The sequence below is a fragment of the Opisthorchis viverrini genome (genome assembly GCF_000715545.1).
Source record: "Opisthorchis viverrini unplaced genomic scaffold opera_v5_107, whole genome shotgun sequence".
Lineage (NCBI taxonomy): Eukaryota > Metazoa > Platyhelminthes > Trematoda > Opisthorchiida > Opisthorchiidae > Opisthorchis > Opisthorchis viverrini.
Genome location: NW_008751763.1, coordinates 703717 through 724086, shown reverse-complemented (window position 1 = coordinate 724086; position 20370 = coordinate 703717). Strand labels below are relative to the sequence as shown.

Here is a 20370-nt window from a genome sequence, read left to right as displayed (position 1 = left end):
CAGGTTGAGAATGCCAGCGTTTGCAGTGAAAACAAGAATGTAGAACACTCCGAACGACTGCTTGACCTTTGACAACCCAATATTTTTCCCGTAGCGCATTAAGGACATGCAAAGTTCCAACATGGCCGTTCAGTATATGGGTATGCTGGACGAGGAGCCTGGTTACGAAATGATAACTTGGGAGAATTACTGGATGTCTCATATCGAAAGGCACTGGAGCCCATCTAAGGCGTCCCCCAACACGTAAAATACCTTGGTGGATAATTGGGGAGAGTCGTCGTAGTTGACCCGGTAATCGCAGGGGCCTCCAAGCGTTAGAAGATACTGTGGATTTCAGTAGTTTCATTTCGTTTGTGAAACAAGCTGTTTGAACCGACCTAAGGATAAGACATTCCGCCTCCACCAAATCCTTTCTGGTCAATCTACCACATAACTCGTCTCCGGGCAGCACAGATCTTCTGTGTCTCATCCATAGGCAGAAACGGCGCAGCCACGCCACTAGCCTCTTTAGCAGACTCCAACTGGACACGTGCTCAAAACGATCAATCCAATGTACATAAGTGGAGGTCGTATGTACCACCTCAGTTCCCTTTGACTTTACATGCGCAACGGGAATAGGATAGCTAACCGGTTGAGAGGGCCACTCGTTGCAATCTTTTCTCAAAAATTCAGGGCCAGATAGCCACAAGGACAATTTGGACGTGTCGGATAGTAGACCACGGGAAGCTATATCTGCAGGATTGCATTTGCTTTCGACGTACATCCAATCTTCGGGTTCCGAATAATCAAGAATGGACGCTAGTCGGTTAGCCACGAAGGTTTCATAACGTGTAGTTCGGTTACGTATCATTTGTAACACAATCATAGAATCTGTCCACAGAAAAGAGGAATCTACTTTAATAGACAGTTCTTCTCTCACACAAGCAGTTAGCTTGGCAGACAATACAGCAGCAGTGAGCTCCAATCGTGGTATGCTTGTGTACTTGATGGGGGCAACCCTGGACCTTCCTATCAATAGTGTGGAGTGGGGTATTCTCGGCGGGTCGATCAGTCGGATGTAGATCGCAGCACCATAGCCGGTCTCTGAAGCATCAGAAAATGCGTGCAACTCAGTCCTACAATCCGAAGCAAATGATTTGGGTCGGATACACCTTGGTATGCGAATGCTTTCTACATTTTGTAAATTCAGCAACCAGGTCTTCCATTTCAATGTTTCATTCTCAGGCATAATATCGTCCCAGGCAGCCTTCCTTCGACAGAGATCCTGAATCAGGCACTTTGCTGGCAGTAGTACTGGTGCGACCATCCCCAGAGGGTCAAACAATGAAGCTACGTAAGACAGTAAAGCCCGACGAGTGGGGATACTGTTCCAGCTTTCAACCTTGAAACAGAAACAATCAGTCGTATTTTCCCATAACACGCCTAACGTTCTCCTTACGTAGTCTGGTTGACGATCTATATGAAGTGGTGTAGTAGTAGATATCGCTTCGGGTAAGTCACACAATGCTTCTTCCACATTACTGAAGAAACCTGTAAGATTAAATCCACCAGATGCTAAGGCCTCCTTGAATTGCGTGGCTGTAGTCTTTACCGCTACTTTCGTGGGCAAACTGATCAGACAATCATCGACGTAGAAGGATCGATTGGCTAATCTTACCGCTTCCCCTCCGTAGGGGGTCATGAAGGTTTTAACAGTCTGCCTGAGAGCTAAGCTAGCGCAACAGGGCGATGAAGTTGCTCCAAACGGATGAACAGTCATGCGGTAAGAAATCGGTCGGTTGGAAAGCTCACCGTTGGTCCACCAAAGAAAACGTAGTGCATCCCGATCGGATTGTGGGACTTTAACTTGATGGAACATCGCCTCGATATCTGCGACCAACACGTAAGGGTGTTCCCGAAATCTTAGAAGGACGCCACATAAACTATTCACCAGATCTGGACCAGTAAGCAGCTGCATATTCAGGGAGGTATTTAAAGTTTTTGCAGCACAGTCAAAAACAACGCGAACTTTGCTTCTGTCTCCTGCTTTGAACACGCCATGGTGAGGTAGGTACCATACACTTGGGCCAGCTTTATTTTGCTCACTGTCAGGTACGATTTCTGCATAGCCTTTACTTACATACTCTTCTACCTTTTCACAGTAGAGTTTCCTAAATATAGGGTCACGTTCAAGACGACCCTTTAAAACAAAAAGTCTTCTGAGTGCCAAGCTTTTGTTGTCTGGTAGACACGGGGATCCTTCCTTCCAAGGTAAGGGTATTTGATAGTGTCCGTCCACTATTTCCAAAGACGTAAGCATTCGGTCATAGGTCACTCGATCATTCAGCGACATTGCTCGCTTGGTACAGGCAGCTTCGAGAAATTCGAAGTTGAACATACGTTCGAGCTGTAAATTTAAGTCGTCCGTTTGACTGATGTGATGGAAAATTGCCTCGCTCTGGTTGTTATTGGGATTTGAGTATAAAGGCCCCAGAACTGTCCATCCCAACGGTCCTCTTACTGCGTAAGGATCTTGGGGGCCCCCGAACCTCTGCTCTAGAACCCAGTGTGCCTTTGGGACGTCACAACCGATAAGAAGACCTATGTCCACTGGTTTCAATTCTGGAAACGGTACTTCCTTTAAATGCTTCCACTTCTGGGACTGTTTGGGACGTGGCGCGAGTGATCGTAAGCAGGGCATGGAGTCGACAACCCAAGCGCGATGAACTGGTATTACTTCCTCAGAATCGAGCGATTCTATGGAGAACGAAACTGATGCAGATCTTGTGACACACTCTCCAGTGATAGTTTTAATAATTAATGACGCAGGTGTACCTTTCAATCCCAGTTTCGGCAGAAGTGAACTATGGATCAGGGTCGTACTAGCACCGTTGTCCAAAAAGGCATTGACAACGACGTCTCCTTCGGGTCCCCGAATCCGAGCTGGTACTACAGCAAGCGATATATTTGATTTTGGGACGTCTGCTATGCTATGGTGTACACCTTCTGATGCAATCTCAGGTGGTTCTGGTTCGTTTTCTGTCTTGGAAGAGCTCGGTCGGTGCAAAAGTGGATGATGTTTACCCACACATAGCTGGAACCCACAGGCATGTCTGGATCGACACACCCTTGCTTGATGGTACGGTTTTAAACATAAATAACATACTCGGAGTCGGTCTACGCAGGCAATTCTGCTTACAACTGACATTTCAATAAACTCTGGGCACTGATCCAGGTAGTGAGATGATCCACACTGTGCACATTTCACTGGTAACCTAACCTGACCTGATCTGTCGTTGCCTGTCTGCGTCGTCAGGATGGCTGCTTTATATAGTGGGGATTTGTGTGTTGGTTGAGGCCTCACTGTGTTTGGCTGGGGACGCATAAACCTCCGTCCTACGGCGTACACCTGTTGAGCTGCTGCTGCATCGGCCTTGTCACTTATCAACTTTGCCAGTTCGTCGAATGTTGGATCACGCTTGGACTTGAATGATTTAGCTGCCAGGGCAAACCATTCATTCTGCATGGTACTAGGTAATCTAGCTACAACAGCCCCAATGGTCCGACAAGAATTAAGATCATTTGGATATTCCAGTTGTTTCAACGTAGCAGAACAAATCATCATGTCGTCAGCCAAAGTGACCAAAGCTTTATGATCGTCCGCCTTTAAGGTCGGCCCTTCCGTCAGTTGCTCTATCGAGGTAGTTGCAATGATATGGGGATCACCAAACCTACGTTCAAGTATACGTAGTGCTTCTGCGTAGCCTTCCTCGGGTTCCAAAACGCCACACCGTCTAATGGCTTGGGCTGCCTCACCTTCACAATGATGTACCAGGTACGAGAATCGGTCTGCCGGATCACGAGTGCGTCGAGCAATAGTGGACATGAAACTGCGCATGAAACTGTGGTAGTCGGCGGGGTTTCCATCAAATTTTGGCAGCTGTCGCGCAGGAAGTCCCATACATGTTTGCACCAACTGAGCGGTTTCCAGAAGCCGATCGTCTTGCCTCGTGTTAGCATTACGTAAATGGATATTCGGAGGGTTGATAACAGTATCTTGTTCAACTGGGATTGGTAAGTCCTTTGGGTCTGGTATGGAATTTACATATCTTCTTACGGCATCACACCGTTCACTTGTTGCAAGACAAGGAGAAGTTTCCAAACCCCCAGAATTCATGGATCGAGCAATTTCGTCTAACTTCTCCATCTCCTGTTGAACACTGTCTTGATATTCCTTGATTCTTTTAGCAGCATCCGCCTCCAGCTCTAACTTTTTAATCTTTATACGGGCAAGGTCCAGTTCTCTCATTAATTCTTGCGTGGACAATCTGCTACTGGTGGATGCACGAGACGGAGAAGGCAGTCGAGACACAGACATAACGCGTCTTAATGTAGCCGGATATTGAACTTCGTACGGAATTTCTAGCCAACTTTGTACGATCCTGTGCTAAGGCCGTGATCTCAAAGCAAGGAATAGGTTACTTAGCCTAAACGCACGATCTAGGTGTCCTATCTGACAGGTAACGTGTAGTCTAATTCACCAACGGACGGTCAGTAGTAATTGCGGCGAAACCGAATTCTAAGAACTTCACCTGCGTTTGTTCAGTAGTCGCAATTGGGCAGTGAACAATATATTGAATTGGACTTGGGCAGACAGTACAGATAGGTAGACCGTGGTTCTGCAGGAAATTAACAGTAAATCATGAGGAGAGTTAAAGAAAGGCTTACGGCTAGATTGAACCTTGGGCAGTTAGCAACACAGGATGGCACACGAAGGGCAGCGTGCTATCGGACAAATAAAGCGGGAAAATTGTTCAGTTCAAAGTGAAACAAAATTTCAACAAGTCCGTAGATAAATGTAAACAAATCGTCTATAGAAATGGTTGAGGTAGAGTCGGCTTTGTATAAAATAGAACGGTTCAGTCTTGAAACTTGAGCAGTCACGGAAGGGTGATGAACTAGCCTGAGGAATAGGGAAACAAATAATTACGTCACGTAATCAACACTCCCGCGGGGTCAAGGGTGGACTTTGATCTTCAATGGTTTGCTCGAGAAGACACAGATGTCGAACATCTCTCTTCAAGAGTCCCGTCACCGTTTGAACCATGAAGTCACGAACTCGTCCATCCTTTCCTGGCGTAACCGTTTGTACAACTCCCTTTGTTCAGGAACCCCTAGATACGGACGTATCGACTAAGAGAACAAAGTCCCCCACCTTAAGATCACGGTCGGAACCCACCCACTTGTGTCTTTGATGCAGCGTAGGTAAGTATTCCTTTATCCACCGGACCCAGAAAGTATCGGAAAACTGTTGTGCCTGGCGCCATCGTCGAGTTAGCTTCGTGTTCGATCCAGGTGAGCTTTCGACTGAAGGGTTACCCTGAAGTAACAGGAGGTGATTAGGAGTAAGTGCCCCAAGGTCGAGAGGGTCATGTGACAACTTCGTCAGAGGTCGATCATTAATGATTTTTTCCACCTCGGTTAGCACAGTCATGAGAACTTCATCGGTTGCCAGTTGATCACCAAGTAATGATCTCAGTATCCTCCGAATAGATCGTATCGCTCTTTCCCAGACGCCTACCCCGTGGCTAGCCTTTGGTGGGTGCTGACTTGGTATCATCACAATCATATCTACGAACTTGTGACCATCTAGCGAGCTTTGGCGCTTATTGTGATTTCCTTGGGGTCATCGCTGTGATGGTAGTTAGTATTTTTTTAAGCTGTACTTTTTAACGTTCTTAGCCGTACATGGGTATGTTATGGTTTTTTGTACCCGATTACCGATGGGAAACCTGATACGTCACAACCAATAAATCCTGCGTTTGATGATGATCGCCTTCCGGATTTTTGTGTTTCTTTTTGGGCTCACAGTTTCTAATGACTTTCACCACCGTTACCTGTCATCAATTTTACGGCCAAGGCAGTGTCTGGTGATCAATATCTTAGGAACGCGTCAGGAAGCTGCGTCACTTCACTATTGTGTGGCGGCTTTTGGGCGTCTGTAACCGACTGGTCTGTAATGCAGGTCATTTGTGGACCCATAGGCAAGGTATCTCACAACAAGTTGGTTGGCATGGAGTTCGGACCAACGCGGCCTGGTGGCATGTTCCCTAAACTTACATCATCTGTATGTCTTAGTGCAAATGACCTGATGGTTTGGGTGCCGACCTATCTGATGAGGTGCGTTCCCAATCCCGGCATCTCGAGTGCTCCCATAAGGCTCTGGCAACCTGGTCTTACCTCGGTTTTCGTGAATCCAATGGGCAGCGAACAAACAGATATCACAGCTGAACGATTATTATTTTAGAGCACTCATATCTGACAACGATTGCTCGTGATCAGCATATTGTCCAGAGGCACTACTTGAGTACATCAATAATCATCCAATCGATGTTTGGGGGTCTGACAACATCTCAGCCCCGCCGTATACGTGGACTACGCCAATGAACGGTTCCTAATACCAATGTACTGCGGTCCGCAATGCTAAGGGTTTTCTCTCCTAATAATCTCGTCCTTCTAGTGGGGATACAAAATGAATAGTGCCAAGTCACTCCCTGGAATTTTCAGGAAAGATAGCCATTCCTAGGCCAATCCATACATTACGCTTGGATGGTCATGAAATTCGGGTGCCAAAACCCGAGCTTCGAGTACGCAGCTATAATTTCGGATGACTTTCACTGAATTTTGAATATTTGATGGGCAAGTATAGTTATGGGGACTAACTGATCAAGGGAACGGGCGTACTACGAAAGTCATAGTTCACCAGAATCAAGGGTTCCGTTTGCGTTCGGTGCTGCCTCACCGCCTGACTAAGTTGTCTTCATCAACAAGTGTTAACTAATTATATACAATGGTCATAGACGCAAAAGAATCATTATCCGATAGCCATTAGGAATACGAGTTAAAATCTACGCATTAGGGCAGTAGCCTATATCCTTGACACGTAAAGCCAGGAGCAAAAATGAAATGCTAAGATTGGGACTGGAAAACACGCAGTGAACGCGAAAGCTCATAAGCGTGCACGCATTTTGGTGCACGAGTTGGCTCGACTGTGGGTCGTCAACCCTCTTGCGTATCACTAGTCTAGTTTTCGTGTGCCTTCATATAAGAGCAGTGAATCAGTGACGCCTGGGGCTTTGACACAAAGGGGAATCAGACTGACATGTCAGTAGTTGCCGTTATAGGGATCCGGCTACCCAAAAGCCGCTTTGCCGGGAATGTGCGGCAAAGAAATAAAAAGAGCGGCGCTAGATATAGTACACAATAATAAAGAGGTCAGGCGGAACAAACTCAATAAAAGTTGTTCCCTTGAAAATAGTTGGTCGTTAGCCCAGGTCAGCGAGTAAACAATAATCCAATCAAAGTTGTCCAGACTGAACAGTTTCCACATATAATAGGTTCCCGAGGTAGCACATGGGACTCGCGAATGACCGCTGTAAGCGCGGGCGAAATCGTAAGATGGAGTGACCACATCTGTATTGCGTGAAATTGTGCAAGTGCGCGTTTTTGTTGTTCTTCGAATTCAAACAAAAAACGGTTATGCAAATGGCAAATACGAAACGTTATAATGGAATCAAAAGAAAGATAAAAAACACCACACCATATTCGCAGTATGTACTGGGCAGCATAATCGACGCGACTAACTTGTCTGGGATATTTGTTATTCCATGCAGAGAAAATTAGGTCCCACTGGCATTTATCGAAGAATTCATCCCAGTTATTAAGCGTAATACGTGAAAAATTTTCGGGACCAGAAGCTCGGTGCCCTCGTATTAAATATACACACGCCATTGACCCGAGGATGAACGCCGCTCGGAGTTCATGGTTTGCGCCTCTATTACAAACCAGCAGGGTGAATAAAGAAAAGCATATAGTTAGCGAAATGTTCGAAAAATTCATGTTCGTGGCCCAAATATTTCCCGTCTTTTGCAAGGGAGCCGTTTAGTCCTTCGGCAGGTTCACTGACAGAGGCTACAGAGACATTGAACGCATCAGTTAGGGAAACCAGTAGATATTTCCCACACCTTTCTCTCCCTTCAGTTCCTCAGCTTTCTAGACCCACCAGTCTTCCGGGCTTGCAGCTGTCTCCTATTTACCTGGTGTCCAGCCTATACTTGGTTATAGCGGTACTTATACGCACTGTAGACAGTGGATCACATATTGTCTCCGATTGGTTACCTGCAAGGTAACCCAATAGAGACTGTCACGGAAACAAGCTAAAAGTTATTGCAGGGTTATTTGTAAGGTTACTACCTAATTTATGGCATGGTCGCTCCAGTATTTTAGTTGTAGTGCGAGGATCTCTGAGACAAAAATATTCGATTCTGATTGGCTCATCTTCTCACCGATTAGCACATGCCATCGTATGTTTGGCGACTGGCTCGCGACAGGTCCGTTCAGTCGACGTGGTTTTAGTTTGTTAAGAGCAGCTCGCACCCGGATCCCATCAGAGAGGCTGATTTCGACTTAACCTGTGTTATTTCTGGGGGCTGCCGACGCTTGTTAGTCCATCCACGAAACATGAGCATGATGATATGATATCTGGCACAGGCAGACCTGGCTGTCCAGGTTAGATGTGCGTGATCGCTGTTAAATGTGTAGTATACAGTGTCTGTCAGTTTGATTGATTTGGACATAACTATTGGTTATGTTCAACCTTGTTTACCGGACTTCGGTTAATGAGCTTTGTTTCTGTTTTCCATCCACAGATATTGTCGTGAACACCTGCCTTCGGAGAATCATTGTCCCTTGGTGCTTCCATAGCCTGCATGCTACATACTTGGCGACCACGCCAGGATAGTTACCATACACTGGTGGACCTACCCCAAAGATCCTGCCTTTACATACGTACATACAGGCCTCAGAGCTAGCACGTTGCTCACTCAAACACGGTTGATGCAGCCTCTGGCACAGCAAACTCTGCAGACGCTCACCAGCCTCACGCGCCACACCACCGCAAAGTGATTCCGTCTTGGGGCTACATCTGCTGCTCAAATTTGATTCGCTTGACGCGCTCATTCCTGGAACCAGACTTGAAAGCATATTTGACGGGGTCTGCGACCCGGCATTCACTGTAGCAACCACGAGTTTTCACGGAGTGGTATGTTGGATTGAGACTTTCTCCCAGGCTTCCCTGATCAGATTTGGTCTTGTGGTTCAGCGGCTTTCGTTCACCTGGAAGGAACAGGCGAAAAGCCATGTAGCACCAGCACGGGGCAGTAAGCTTACCAGCGCGAGGACTCACATGAAAAAGCATCCAAAGGTACTTTGAACTGGGTGCTAGATTCAACATGAACCACCGTCGGAAGAAGGCTATTCCACGCACCAACTACCCAAAACGAGAAAAAAATGTTGCCGAATAAAAGCGTGTGCTCTGAGCTTGAGAATCTCACCATGTCCTCGCTGTCTGTTAGTTGGGTCAACGGTGAAAACCCTGTTGGCCGGACCTTGTTCAAACAGGGCATAGGTAAGTAGCAGGTCCCCTTGCGGGTGACGACACTCCGGAGCAACAAGGTCAAGAACCGCGAGACGCGTTTCATAGCCAACGGATTTGAGGCCGACAAATATCTTCGTAGCGGCGCTTTGGACATGTCCAGTGAGCACTACGTCTTCCTCGCGTCCTGAGTTGGTTAGTATATTCAAGAAGCTGTATAGCTTACTTCCCATATAATTTCTGGGAATCCATGTGAGTAATGCGGGGGGTGCGCCGTATCATCCGTAGAACGACGAATGCCGTTTGAGTCGACCTTTCATGGTGAAGTGAGAGGTATATGTTTGAAGAGGGTCAAATACCCAAATCTTTTTGGTATCTACCTTCGTACTGTTTTCTGGTCCATTCTGATAATGGGCGATAAAAGCGGTTTGCTGAGTCCTTTCCGAATGATTTGTGGATGCATTTTCTTCACTTAGGGGAGGGCTCTAGTCCAGTTGCTACCGCTTTGCATCATCGACATCCGCTTGGAGTGTGCTGGCTTTTTAACTCTGTGGTTTCGAATCTTTCGCAAAAAGTAGTCATGGACTTGAAAGCACATCTAGAAAGTCGCCGACGTAGAAACAAGAGTCTTAGTGAAATTTAATTTAGACCGATGTTGTAGAAGGGTAAGTTGGGCCGAGCTTCCTCGAAAATGGCTTTCGAACGAGAACGCCTTAATCCAGCACAGAATTTCTGTTTGACTCCCCTAAGAATCAACTGCTTGAGCAGTGAAACATATGAGAATTGATCAATTCCTTTTAGGAAGTTAGGTTATGAGGGGAACTCGAAGGCGGACTGCTTAGTTTAGGCCAACCTTCCAATCAAACACGGACTTGCCGCTTACTGCGATGTATCCAACCAACGGTTAGGGTTGTCAACTGGACTCCAACTCCTCCAATCTTGCCGAAGCTATCACAGTTCGCTCCGTATGGTTGACCGATCACCACTCCTTACTTGATTGGTCACTAATCTGCTGGTTAGTAAGCTTGATAAAATTCGCGGTGATGGGCGGAGACCAAGAGCTCGTCTGCATTTTCATAGGGAAGCCGAATTTTTGACCGGCAAAGGAGTAGCCTTACATAAACCATGTTCATTTAGACGCCAAAATTGGCGAAGAGTGACGAACACAGGGCGCACTTTCTCATTTCGAAGGCTGCCCTGACTATTGCACGATACAACACTTCCCAAGTAAGTGAACTTGTTAACAATCTGGAGCAGGTAACCTACCATTTCTAGGGCGGGAGTACTCATACCCACTCTCGTAGCATGAATTCACGCCTTAAAGGCACAAAGCACATCCCGGAAAGTACCTTTCTTTTCACAAGATTTGTCGTTTTTTGTGTTCAGGAGGGTGGACGGCGCAAAGGACTGTGTCATCTCACCCCTCCTACTCTGTATGCTTTGCGTAACAGTTTTTCTCGGAATGTTTTTTGATGGCTTGTTTCATTTCATCCGTTTCAGATAAGAAACAATTTCGGCCACATTGTGACGATGAAAACATCCTAAAAAACCCGCTTCGGTTTCGATCCGCGTTGTCTTCTACTTTTTAGAAGAGACTGTGAACATGGCACTGGAAGATCCGAATGCAACTTGGTGGTACTGTGCAACTCGAGCTGTACACTGGATTTTGGCCCGCATGGGCCTTTTTCAAACTGTCCTGTTGTTTATGTGGTTATCCGAAAGAGCTCAGCTGAACCGAACCCCTCCGATTGAACCCTGGATCATCTTTGTCCATGTATGTTGTTTTTCAATGTTTACTCAAAAACTGACGGAACTGATCATTTTTTTTATCGTTTCATTGCGATTCGGAAAATCAAACTGCTCATATAGAAACGTTTTTAAAAGATACATAGTCCCCCCCGTTTTAAAGGCTTTGGTGACTATCTGTCACAAGACAACGTAAACACATGCGTTTTGGGTCTGTGGACATCATTCCACGATAAATCGAGAAGCACCACTGCTAACTACTAAGTCTGTTAACATCATGTTCTTCAGCGCATTAGCATTAACCTAGCATAATTAACTCCGATTGATTTAGTATTGGTAATTGCAACTCGATATTACAACGGATTCTGTGAATATTATGTTGTCCTTTTGAATTCTGTCAGCAAGATAGTGAACTCTAGGGACGAACGAACGAATCTGCTCAAATACCAGCGTCCTCGCGTTTGTTTCAACAATTACCGGGAATTACCAGTAAAGAGCACCATGAAATAAGAGAGTACAGTGGTCTTCCCACAACAGGGATCACTCCTAGGACAGCAGTCTGCTCAGGAGGAGATCCAGATTGATAGAGTAGGCTAAATCCTTATTCCAATGACCTGAATCGAATAGCTAGTTTCTGTAAGCCCTCATCTGTTTACATATCAAGGTATCTCCTTTATTCGGTTGGGTTCGATATAAGATAATCATACAACCAACGAATGTGAAGTGCTGTTAGGGTCCAAACTACCCACTCTTTTGCCAAGTGTCACTACTGGAAACAAGTGCTCCTCTCTGTTTTCCCTGAGTTGGTCTGCTGTTTTTTTTATGCGGTGTCTTCCCTTTCATACACATAAAGCTGATAAATTGGTGGGCTGTTGAACCTCTTGTGGTTGGACGTTTTCTGACGGTAGGAGCATTGACTTTCAGTTCACTTTCATGGACGCCGATAGGCTGCATAGTGTGGATTCCAGATTGAGTGAAACTAGCCTGAGTTGTTGGTGCGGTGGTACTTTTCCCCGTTTGGTTCACCACAATTGTCGAGTTTTGTTTAATTCAAAAGTGGGACTTGCTTGTATAGCTGTCTGAATTTGGAGTAGGTGAAGCTTACTTGTTCAGTAAGCTTTGCCTTAGATGAACTCAAAGTGATTATCTGACGGAGTGGACTATTGCAACTTAGTTGCGTTCAGCCGTAGCACCCTTCCGGTGCCTAGCTGCCATGCCACCCAAAGAAAACAGATTCGATAGATCCTGAAAGACAGAAGCACTTGGTTTTAATAAGATATGGACTGCATAGAATTCGAGAGAACAAAATGCAGGATAAAACTGGGCAGCCAGGAGAAGCCCGTTTGTCTGGATGGATGAGTTGGTTTCTGTGGAACTTAGTTAACAACCACACAATTGAGCCATCATCAAGTGAATCAGCTTACGGCTATTCGGGAGCGTTTTTGGTGTTGACTAGAACAAGTGAACCGTTGAACCCAAGTTCCAGTGTATACTTAATGATTCGTTAAATGCACCTAAGTACTAGGAGCCTTCTTTATACTAAAATTTTGTATGTCAAAACCGTAAATCGGCCCCCTGGATTCGCTTTGGAGGCAACAATTCGAGCTAAACATGGCCTTCGAACATCCTAGCTCACCATAGCTAGATGGGCAGTAATTGTTCTGTCGAAGGGGATCCGCATCCCCTGATTCCTGAGAGAAGTGATCCCCGTTGAGAAGTAGAAGGGCCAAAACGACAAGTTTTTCCGTCCTCTTTGAAAGAGGGTTGGCCTTTAACCCACCGATCCAAATGTACAGTTCGTGAGATGGCCGAGGTGCTACGTTTGTTCAGGGGGGATAAGTTTCCCTCTTGAAGGGATCACCATTGACGGGACGCCACTGTTTACTCTTTGAGGCAGTAGCATCCCTTTGGAGGGTTTCTGTTTACTCTGCTACATGTGGGAGATCCATCAGTGGGGACTGAGTACCAATGGCCGATGTTTTCTAAAGTGTTCCGCGCCCATCCATCACTGATTGTTTATACTTGTTGATTTTTCTGTTTTTACATCAACCTTTCCCTATTGCAAAGTCCCCACCTGAACCATAAATACTCTTGTAACATTTTTTCAATTCAGTCGATCGTGCCCTTCCGGTGTAAATCAGCTGCTTAGCTCACCGCAATCACAATGAGTGAAACCTTCAGTTTGTCCAGACTTAAATAAGAGTTATTCAGAGCTGATGTTTGAGATCGAACCTTGAACCTTTAGCTAGAGAGCCTGTGTCTAACTCCACATCATCCGAAGCACACTCGTTTTCTAACATCACATTTTGCGCCTATCAAGGACTGGGAAGTCCTCAACAAGATTCTCTCAGTCACGTGAGGCTAGGATTTGTTTTGAGTGAGGACTGAGAGCCATTGTGCTTGTATTTTCTGTCTTACTCTGCAACAAGCCAAGTGCATCGACATAATCGTCGTCAACATAGACAGCGTACAATATTGACGCTTCGCTGTCATACAACTACATGACCTTATTCAAATCAACTTGTATCATACCTTCAGTCAGTTGTTTTACACCCTCTTCTCCTCCATGACTTTTTTAACGAAGTTTTACTGTTTCTATCTCGTAGCACGTTTTTTAAAAATTGGTTTGACTTGAATTTGATCATCTGAAGGTCGGTCTGAAGAGATCACCTGCGAGGAGTAGTCAACGGCAGACGGGGTTATTGGTATACAATCTCATTATCTTATCCTTCTCTCCCGAGAGCCAACATTTTTAAGTCCTTCTGTCTTCATCACACACTTGTTCTCTGCCGTCACAAAGAGACTGGACCCTACCGTGGTGTGACAGTTTGCGCACCTCAGCGATCCACTGAGCTATACTGGGGGGGGGGGTCCCGCGACATCCACAGAGTCTTATACCAGGTTGGTCAGTGGTTAGAAGTCTGACAAACGGTCTCTTAGTCCTCCAGGTTGCGGGTTGGAACATGTGGCGACCTATTCCGTAGAAATGGTAATGCATTTGCATTTCCCGCCAAACACCGCTGCCTTGCGTTTAGGCTTTCGAGCCAAAGGCTTTGGCTGAGGACCCTAATTGTCCTCCTGTCTATGTATGGGCGCCCATGGGTATCCCAGCCCACGTGCAACCATGACACATACAACTAACAACTCTCATGCCACATTGGCCGTCGCGTGGTGCCATCAGCCGGGTCGCCTTACTTACTGCATACAGCAGAACGAGTAGACGAAAACAGGCTACTGCTCCCCCTTCTTTCTCTTTCAAATATTTCCCCTCCCCTCCTTGCCCCATTAATAACTCCTTGTAGTCCCAACTCTGATGACTCCGTTCATCATGCATCGGCTTTGCGTGCAGCATCTGCTCGTCACATAGCGCCGACATCCTCAAGCATCCCGAAATCAATATTCAAGCCTTGATACCCAGTCTATCTGGCCACCTTTAATGTCTACACTCTAAAGGAAGCAGTACAACAAGTTGCTCTTGCACTCACACTGGCATTGATGAGTGCTGTGTCTCAGAAACGAGAATTAAAGATGCAAGCACAGCGATTGAGCTAACCGATCCGTCAGTCTACACTCGCTTCCGGCTGCGCGCCTCTGGTGATCCAGAGGCCGCTGCGGCGGGATATACAGGGGTTGGTATCGTCCTAAGTCACCGGGCGGAAGTATCCTTGCTTGACTGGATACCTATTGATAGTCGCCTCTGTGCTGTTCATCTGGCAACGTCTGTGAAGGAGTCTTACAAGCGGCAGGTTGATAGATGTCTGTTCATCGTGTCTACCTACCCCACAACTGACTGTAGCTCCGATGCCGTCAAAGACAGCTTTTACGACGCCCTGAATGTTCTAGTGCGGCGAGCTAAAAGCTCAGATATTGTGGTGGTTGCCGGAGATATGAATGCACAAGTGGGCAGGCTTAGTGCATCTGACATAGAATGGACTCGGTACGTACGGACAATGGCGAACGATTGCTTCAGCTGTGCGCTGATCGCAGGCTGTTTCTATGCAGTGCTTATTTCCAAAATAGCCAAGTCATCTGGCCACATGGTGTCCTCCATCGGCATACCGGCCACAAACTCAAATCGATCACGTTGCCGTTAGCTAGCGATGGTGGGGATCAATAACTGACTGTTCGTCGTTTTGGAACACGTATGTGGATTCTGATCACACACTTGTCCGGAGTCACTTCCTTCTACTTTTTCCAGGGCCGCGTAAGGTGCGGACATCGCCTGGCAACTGAAAGACTGGCAGATGTGGATGTTATACAAATATACCAGAATCTTTTAGAATCTCCTCCAAATGCTCCACCATCAGATGTGATACTGGGACGAGATTGCCACCTCTTTGCATAATTCTGGGAATTTTGCCTGTGGCACGGCACCACAAGGCGCACGCAAGCACTGGATATCAGACCGAACGGTGGCACTGCTTAAGTCTTGGTGAAATATCCCAGCCGGCCCGGAACGACGATGCGACGATTTATCAGACGTCAAGTGAAAGTGAACGCGCGAGCCGAACGTGAAGTGTGGTGGACACAGAAAGCCAAGGAAATATAGGAGGCGCAGAATGTCGGTAATCGCCGAAGACTGTTTCACTTGATCCGTGCGACTGGTCCCCGGAAACCTCCTGTGGGCGAAGCCATTAAGCATCAGAATGGAACGACCGTCTCAAATAAAAAACTCCTCGACCGGTCGATTGAATACTTCGAACAACATCTGTCATGACCACCAGCTGGCACTGATTTAGAGCGCACAGGTGAAGCTGAATCCTGGACGGTGAAAGTGGAATCGCCTACGGCCTCCGAGATTAACGACTGCATATGTTCTCTCAAGTCCCACCGAGCTCCTGGTCCGGATGATCTCCCACCCGCGTTGTTCAAAGATGGGGGTGAAGCCCTCAGTCAACGCTTATCTGATTTGTTTGCTTGCATTTGGGGAAAGGAGTCTGTCCCAAACAACGGGAGAGTCGGTGACAATGCCCATTTTCAAAAAGGGGCTCGTAGTGAGTGTGGTAACCACAGGGGGATCAGCTTGACCCCGGCCATAGCGTGACCGTTGGCGTCACTGGTGCTTCGTCACTTGACAGTAGCTCGTGAGACGCTGACTGCAGAGCAGCAAGTGGGATTCAGACCTGGTAATGGTTACGTTGACCAAATCCGTCAGGCGCTAGAATAACGTCATACGTATAAGTGTTTCACAATTATAGTATTTTTGGATTTCCAAGGCACATTCGACTCGGTTGATCGGTCTGTTCTTGACATGCTTTCCCACCAAGGAATACCCCGAAAGTTTGTGAACATAATACATTCTTTGTATTCTCAGACTTCCGGACGTGAGAGTGTACGGCGAGCTCTCCAAGAGCTTCAGTAAACAAAGCAGTGTCCGTCAGGGATGCCCACTCTCGCTCGTGAGAGACTGCAGAGCAGCAAGTGGGATTCAGACCTGGTAATGGTTACGTTGACCAAATCCGTCAGGCGCTAGAATAACGTCATACGTATAAGTGTTTCACAATTATAGTATTTTTGGATTTCCAAGGCACATTCGACTCGGTTGATCGGTCTGTTCTTGACATGCTTTCCCACCAAGGAATACCCCGAAAGTTTGTGAACATAATACATTCTTTGTATTCTCAGACTTCCGGACGTGAGAGTGTACGGCGAGCTCTCCAAGAGCTTCAGTAAACAAAGCAGTGTCCGTCAGGGATGCCCACTCTCTCCATCCCTTTTATAGCTTCGTGATCGATGAGACCATGAGACGAACGCTGGAAGATCTCCAAGACCCTGGTGTTCAAATAACCTGTGAAGAAAACCTTGTCGATCTGGAGTACGCAGACACCTCGTTATCGTCTTCGAAAGAGGGGAGAAAACGCAAGTGTTTTTGGATGAACTGACCAAAGCCATCCCGTCCTTTGATATGCACTTCGCACTTTGCAGTGTAAGGTCATGCTCGTGGACGTGTGGTCACTGAACGCGCCACTTAAAATCCAGGTACTGGAGTTTGTGGAGCGTCTTACGTTTCTTGAAAGTTTTATTAGATCCGATGGTAGCGTGACAGATGAGATCAATACACGAATATGCAAGGCCCAGGTCGCGTTTGCTAATTTGAAACACATATGGCATCAAAGTAGTGTATTCTTGAATCTCAAGGGACATGTGTATCAAGCTAACGTGCGGGCTGTTTCGTTGTATGGTTTTGAGACCTGACCTGTTCGAGCAGCGGAACTGAGACGTCTTCAGGTGTTCGACAATCGTTGTCTCAGAACCATAGCTCGTGTGAGTTGGTGTCGGCGAATCCGTAACGAGGCAGTTATAGAGCGCGTTTTCGGTTGTGCAACGGGTACTTCCATTGAAGAATGTGTCCAGCACCAGAAGCTGCGTTGGTTCGGACATGTGTTGCGTATGCCGAACTATTGGTTGCCGAAGAGAGTGCTGTTATCCATGCCCAACTCAGAGTGGCGTGAGCAGAGAGGTGGCCAACCCTTGGCAGAGGGGTACGAATGAGATTACGAAACGCTTAGGTGCTGTCGGTGGTACTCGCCTTCCAGGATGGGGACCGTGTGATCCCCACTGCGTCTGGTTGGAGACATACTGCAAGATATGGCTGCCAACCGATGTCTGGCGTTCTTGTTGTCTGAGTGAATGTCTGGAGGTGTAGTCACCTCGGAAAAATTGTAGTAAGTTAGCACTAGATCCCTTCCCCGTCCACCTTTATTCTTTTCTTTACAATAAGGCTTTCAAATAAATCATGGTTGTACGGCAGTCAAGCATCGGTGTTGAACACTGATGTTACACTGTCGATGATGATAATGATGTTCTCTGGTGAGATCATCACGAGGTGCTGACTATAGGTAGTCCATTCTCGCAGAGAGCTTCGTTCGGATTTGTTGCAAAGAACTACTGCAGCTAAGCCGTCCGTACGAGCTAAATGAGTCTGAACTTTCGAAAACTCCCTCCGGGTGAAAAACAAATATGGGCTGACAAACTTGTTGGTGTAATGAGCACAATGGACGCAGAAAGCAAGAAAAACGGCACTAGCTATTTGTAAAAAATATGTAGTTCAAATCACTAGTAGGATGACCGGAGGGTACCAGTTTACACTCGGTTGTGGTTGTGTCCAGCAAAACGGACCAACACATTTTTCTCACTAGGCATGAATATATTTGCCTTGCTAGCTCAGATGTGTGTTTCAAAAGACATCTATGCGTTACTTGTTTACTGGGTACAGTGTCTGCTCTCACCTGCCCATTGGGATTGAATCCACGTGGCCCGATTTGCCTGACCTAAACTTCCCCGTTTCATGTGTGGTGCTAAAGCGTAAGCTCAAGATGACGCGGAGAATAAGATGTGAGCTTTCTAGTTGTCGAATTCGTCGTTGGAGTGCGTGCTTGGTTTGTCTGTTCTCCATGTCAACCTGACGTTAATTCACTCCTCGTGTGTCCTGCAGGTTTTGGAACGTCCCATCATAACAGTCTATCGAATGTTTCATTCTAATACTCTTCAGGAGTTTGAAAAACGCGTCTAGAACACGCTCAGCCACACTTTGTAAGTCATGCTTTTGAACCGTTCTAACGGCTGGTCACGTTCAGCCTTCACCCCCATCCGTCCAACCTTATATCATGTGTATCGACTGGAAGTACCTTAGTTGTGTTTTTAACCATCTGTACCCTTTTCGGTCCAGATACAAGATGTCTGGACATTATGCAACACGTGACTACCCCAAACAGAACGAAAAGTGTGGCCGACAATCCGTGTCCACGTCTTGTTACCGAGCTGATGATCGTGACATATGACAAACGAACTTTGCAACAATGATTACCCTTTTCTGTTTCCAACACCTGGACATGGTTTTGCGGTGTTTACCTGAATAACTGGTTCTTTATGTTCACTTTCCCTTCCCATCCTCCAACAGGCTGCTGTTGGCATGATTGGATCCACCGGTTTGTCGGCACGCTTTCTTGCACGGGCTTCACTCTATGCACTAACTGCAATTCAACTGCACCTCGGTTACTTATACGCATTCCAATCATCATTGGCCTATCCTAGGTGGCTTCGAGCTCGGGTCGCTCTGAGAAGCCTAGCCTCGGCTGCCGTTTACTTACGCATTCTTGGCATAAAACAATCAAACCCATCTGTGTCGTCCGAGTTTGTCCACAAGCGCACCACTTCACAGTATACTTTTGGTTTGAGTCTGCTATCCGTGTTTACGGCTCTGACAGGTCTTCTGTGTCTTCCCACCAACCTAATACACATCGATCGCGAAACCCAATTGATAGAGCATTCCTCAACGTGGCCTCTTTTTGTATGCCTTGAACCGTTTGTTAGTTTTTCTTTATGCCTTGGCTTTTGTGTAGCCAGTGTACTCTATGCGTTTCCGCTTTTGATCACTAGAAGTGCGGTACCCATTCATGACCACCGTGCTGACCAACTTTTATTTCGTCTGGCCGACTGGCTCACTCTGTCGTCACTGGCCGTTCAGTTGCTCTTCCGCGATAGCAATTTTTCCTACTGGACAAAAAATGGTAGCGAATTCTGGCTCCATTCGCATTTATTGCTCAACACGTTTATCATATTTGCCGGTGTACTCGTCACCATGGACATATTCAAGGCTGGTGAGCATTGTCCTTCCGAACCCCCAGTTCGTTTGAAGACAGACTAGAATTCTCCTGTGGTTTTCTGGCTGTGCAGTGCTTCTACTTTTTCATGATTTGTTATTTCCCATCGTGTTCCCACTGTTTTTCTAATTTTATGCGTGAGCGTTGCAAAAAAATGAAGACTCCATTCCATACCAAGAGGAGACAAACGGGTGCGCATTGACATTGTGTTGTTACAAATTGCAAGGAGACCGTTCTCACGTTTACAAACGATGACATTGTGTTTTCTCAATTGTCGGTTTCATCGGCTAAAATCATCGGACTACTCTGATGAGGTTCCCGGCTTTTCGGCACGGACTGAATACACCTAGAGGAAAAAAGCCCGATCGAAAACCTCATTCTCTTCTTACTTGGTTTTAACGGCAGACCTAGCCGAATCTCTTGTTTTCAGGGTATTCTTCACCTGGATGCGCTGCCTCATTTCAGTTGGTACGTTGTTTGAGATATCGTTGTATATTTCCTCGAGCGAACAGTGCTCAAGTAAAACATAAAATTGATGTAAAAACTCGAGGAATGCGCCTACCTGATTAGTTCCAAAAAGGGTAAAACCGGCCGTGAGCTGTCGAGGAC

The 20370-nt window shown here is 46.5% G+C and overlaps 1 protein-coding gene across 1 annotated transcript; it reads left to right on the top strand.

The window, feature by feature from the left end:
- Positions 1-10807: 10807 nt before the first annotated feature.
- T265_05586 (hypothetical protein) lies at positions 10808-19805 on the top strand (the record flags this gene model as incomplete). Its single annotated transcript, XM_009170638.1, has 2 exons — positions 10808-11186; positions 19071-19805. The coding sequence occupies 2 exons, from the start codon at positions 11016-11018 to the stop codon at positions 19803-19805; spliced, it is 906 nt and encodes a 301-aa protein (XP_009168902.1).
- Positions 19806-20370: the final 565 nt, after the last annotated feature.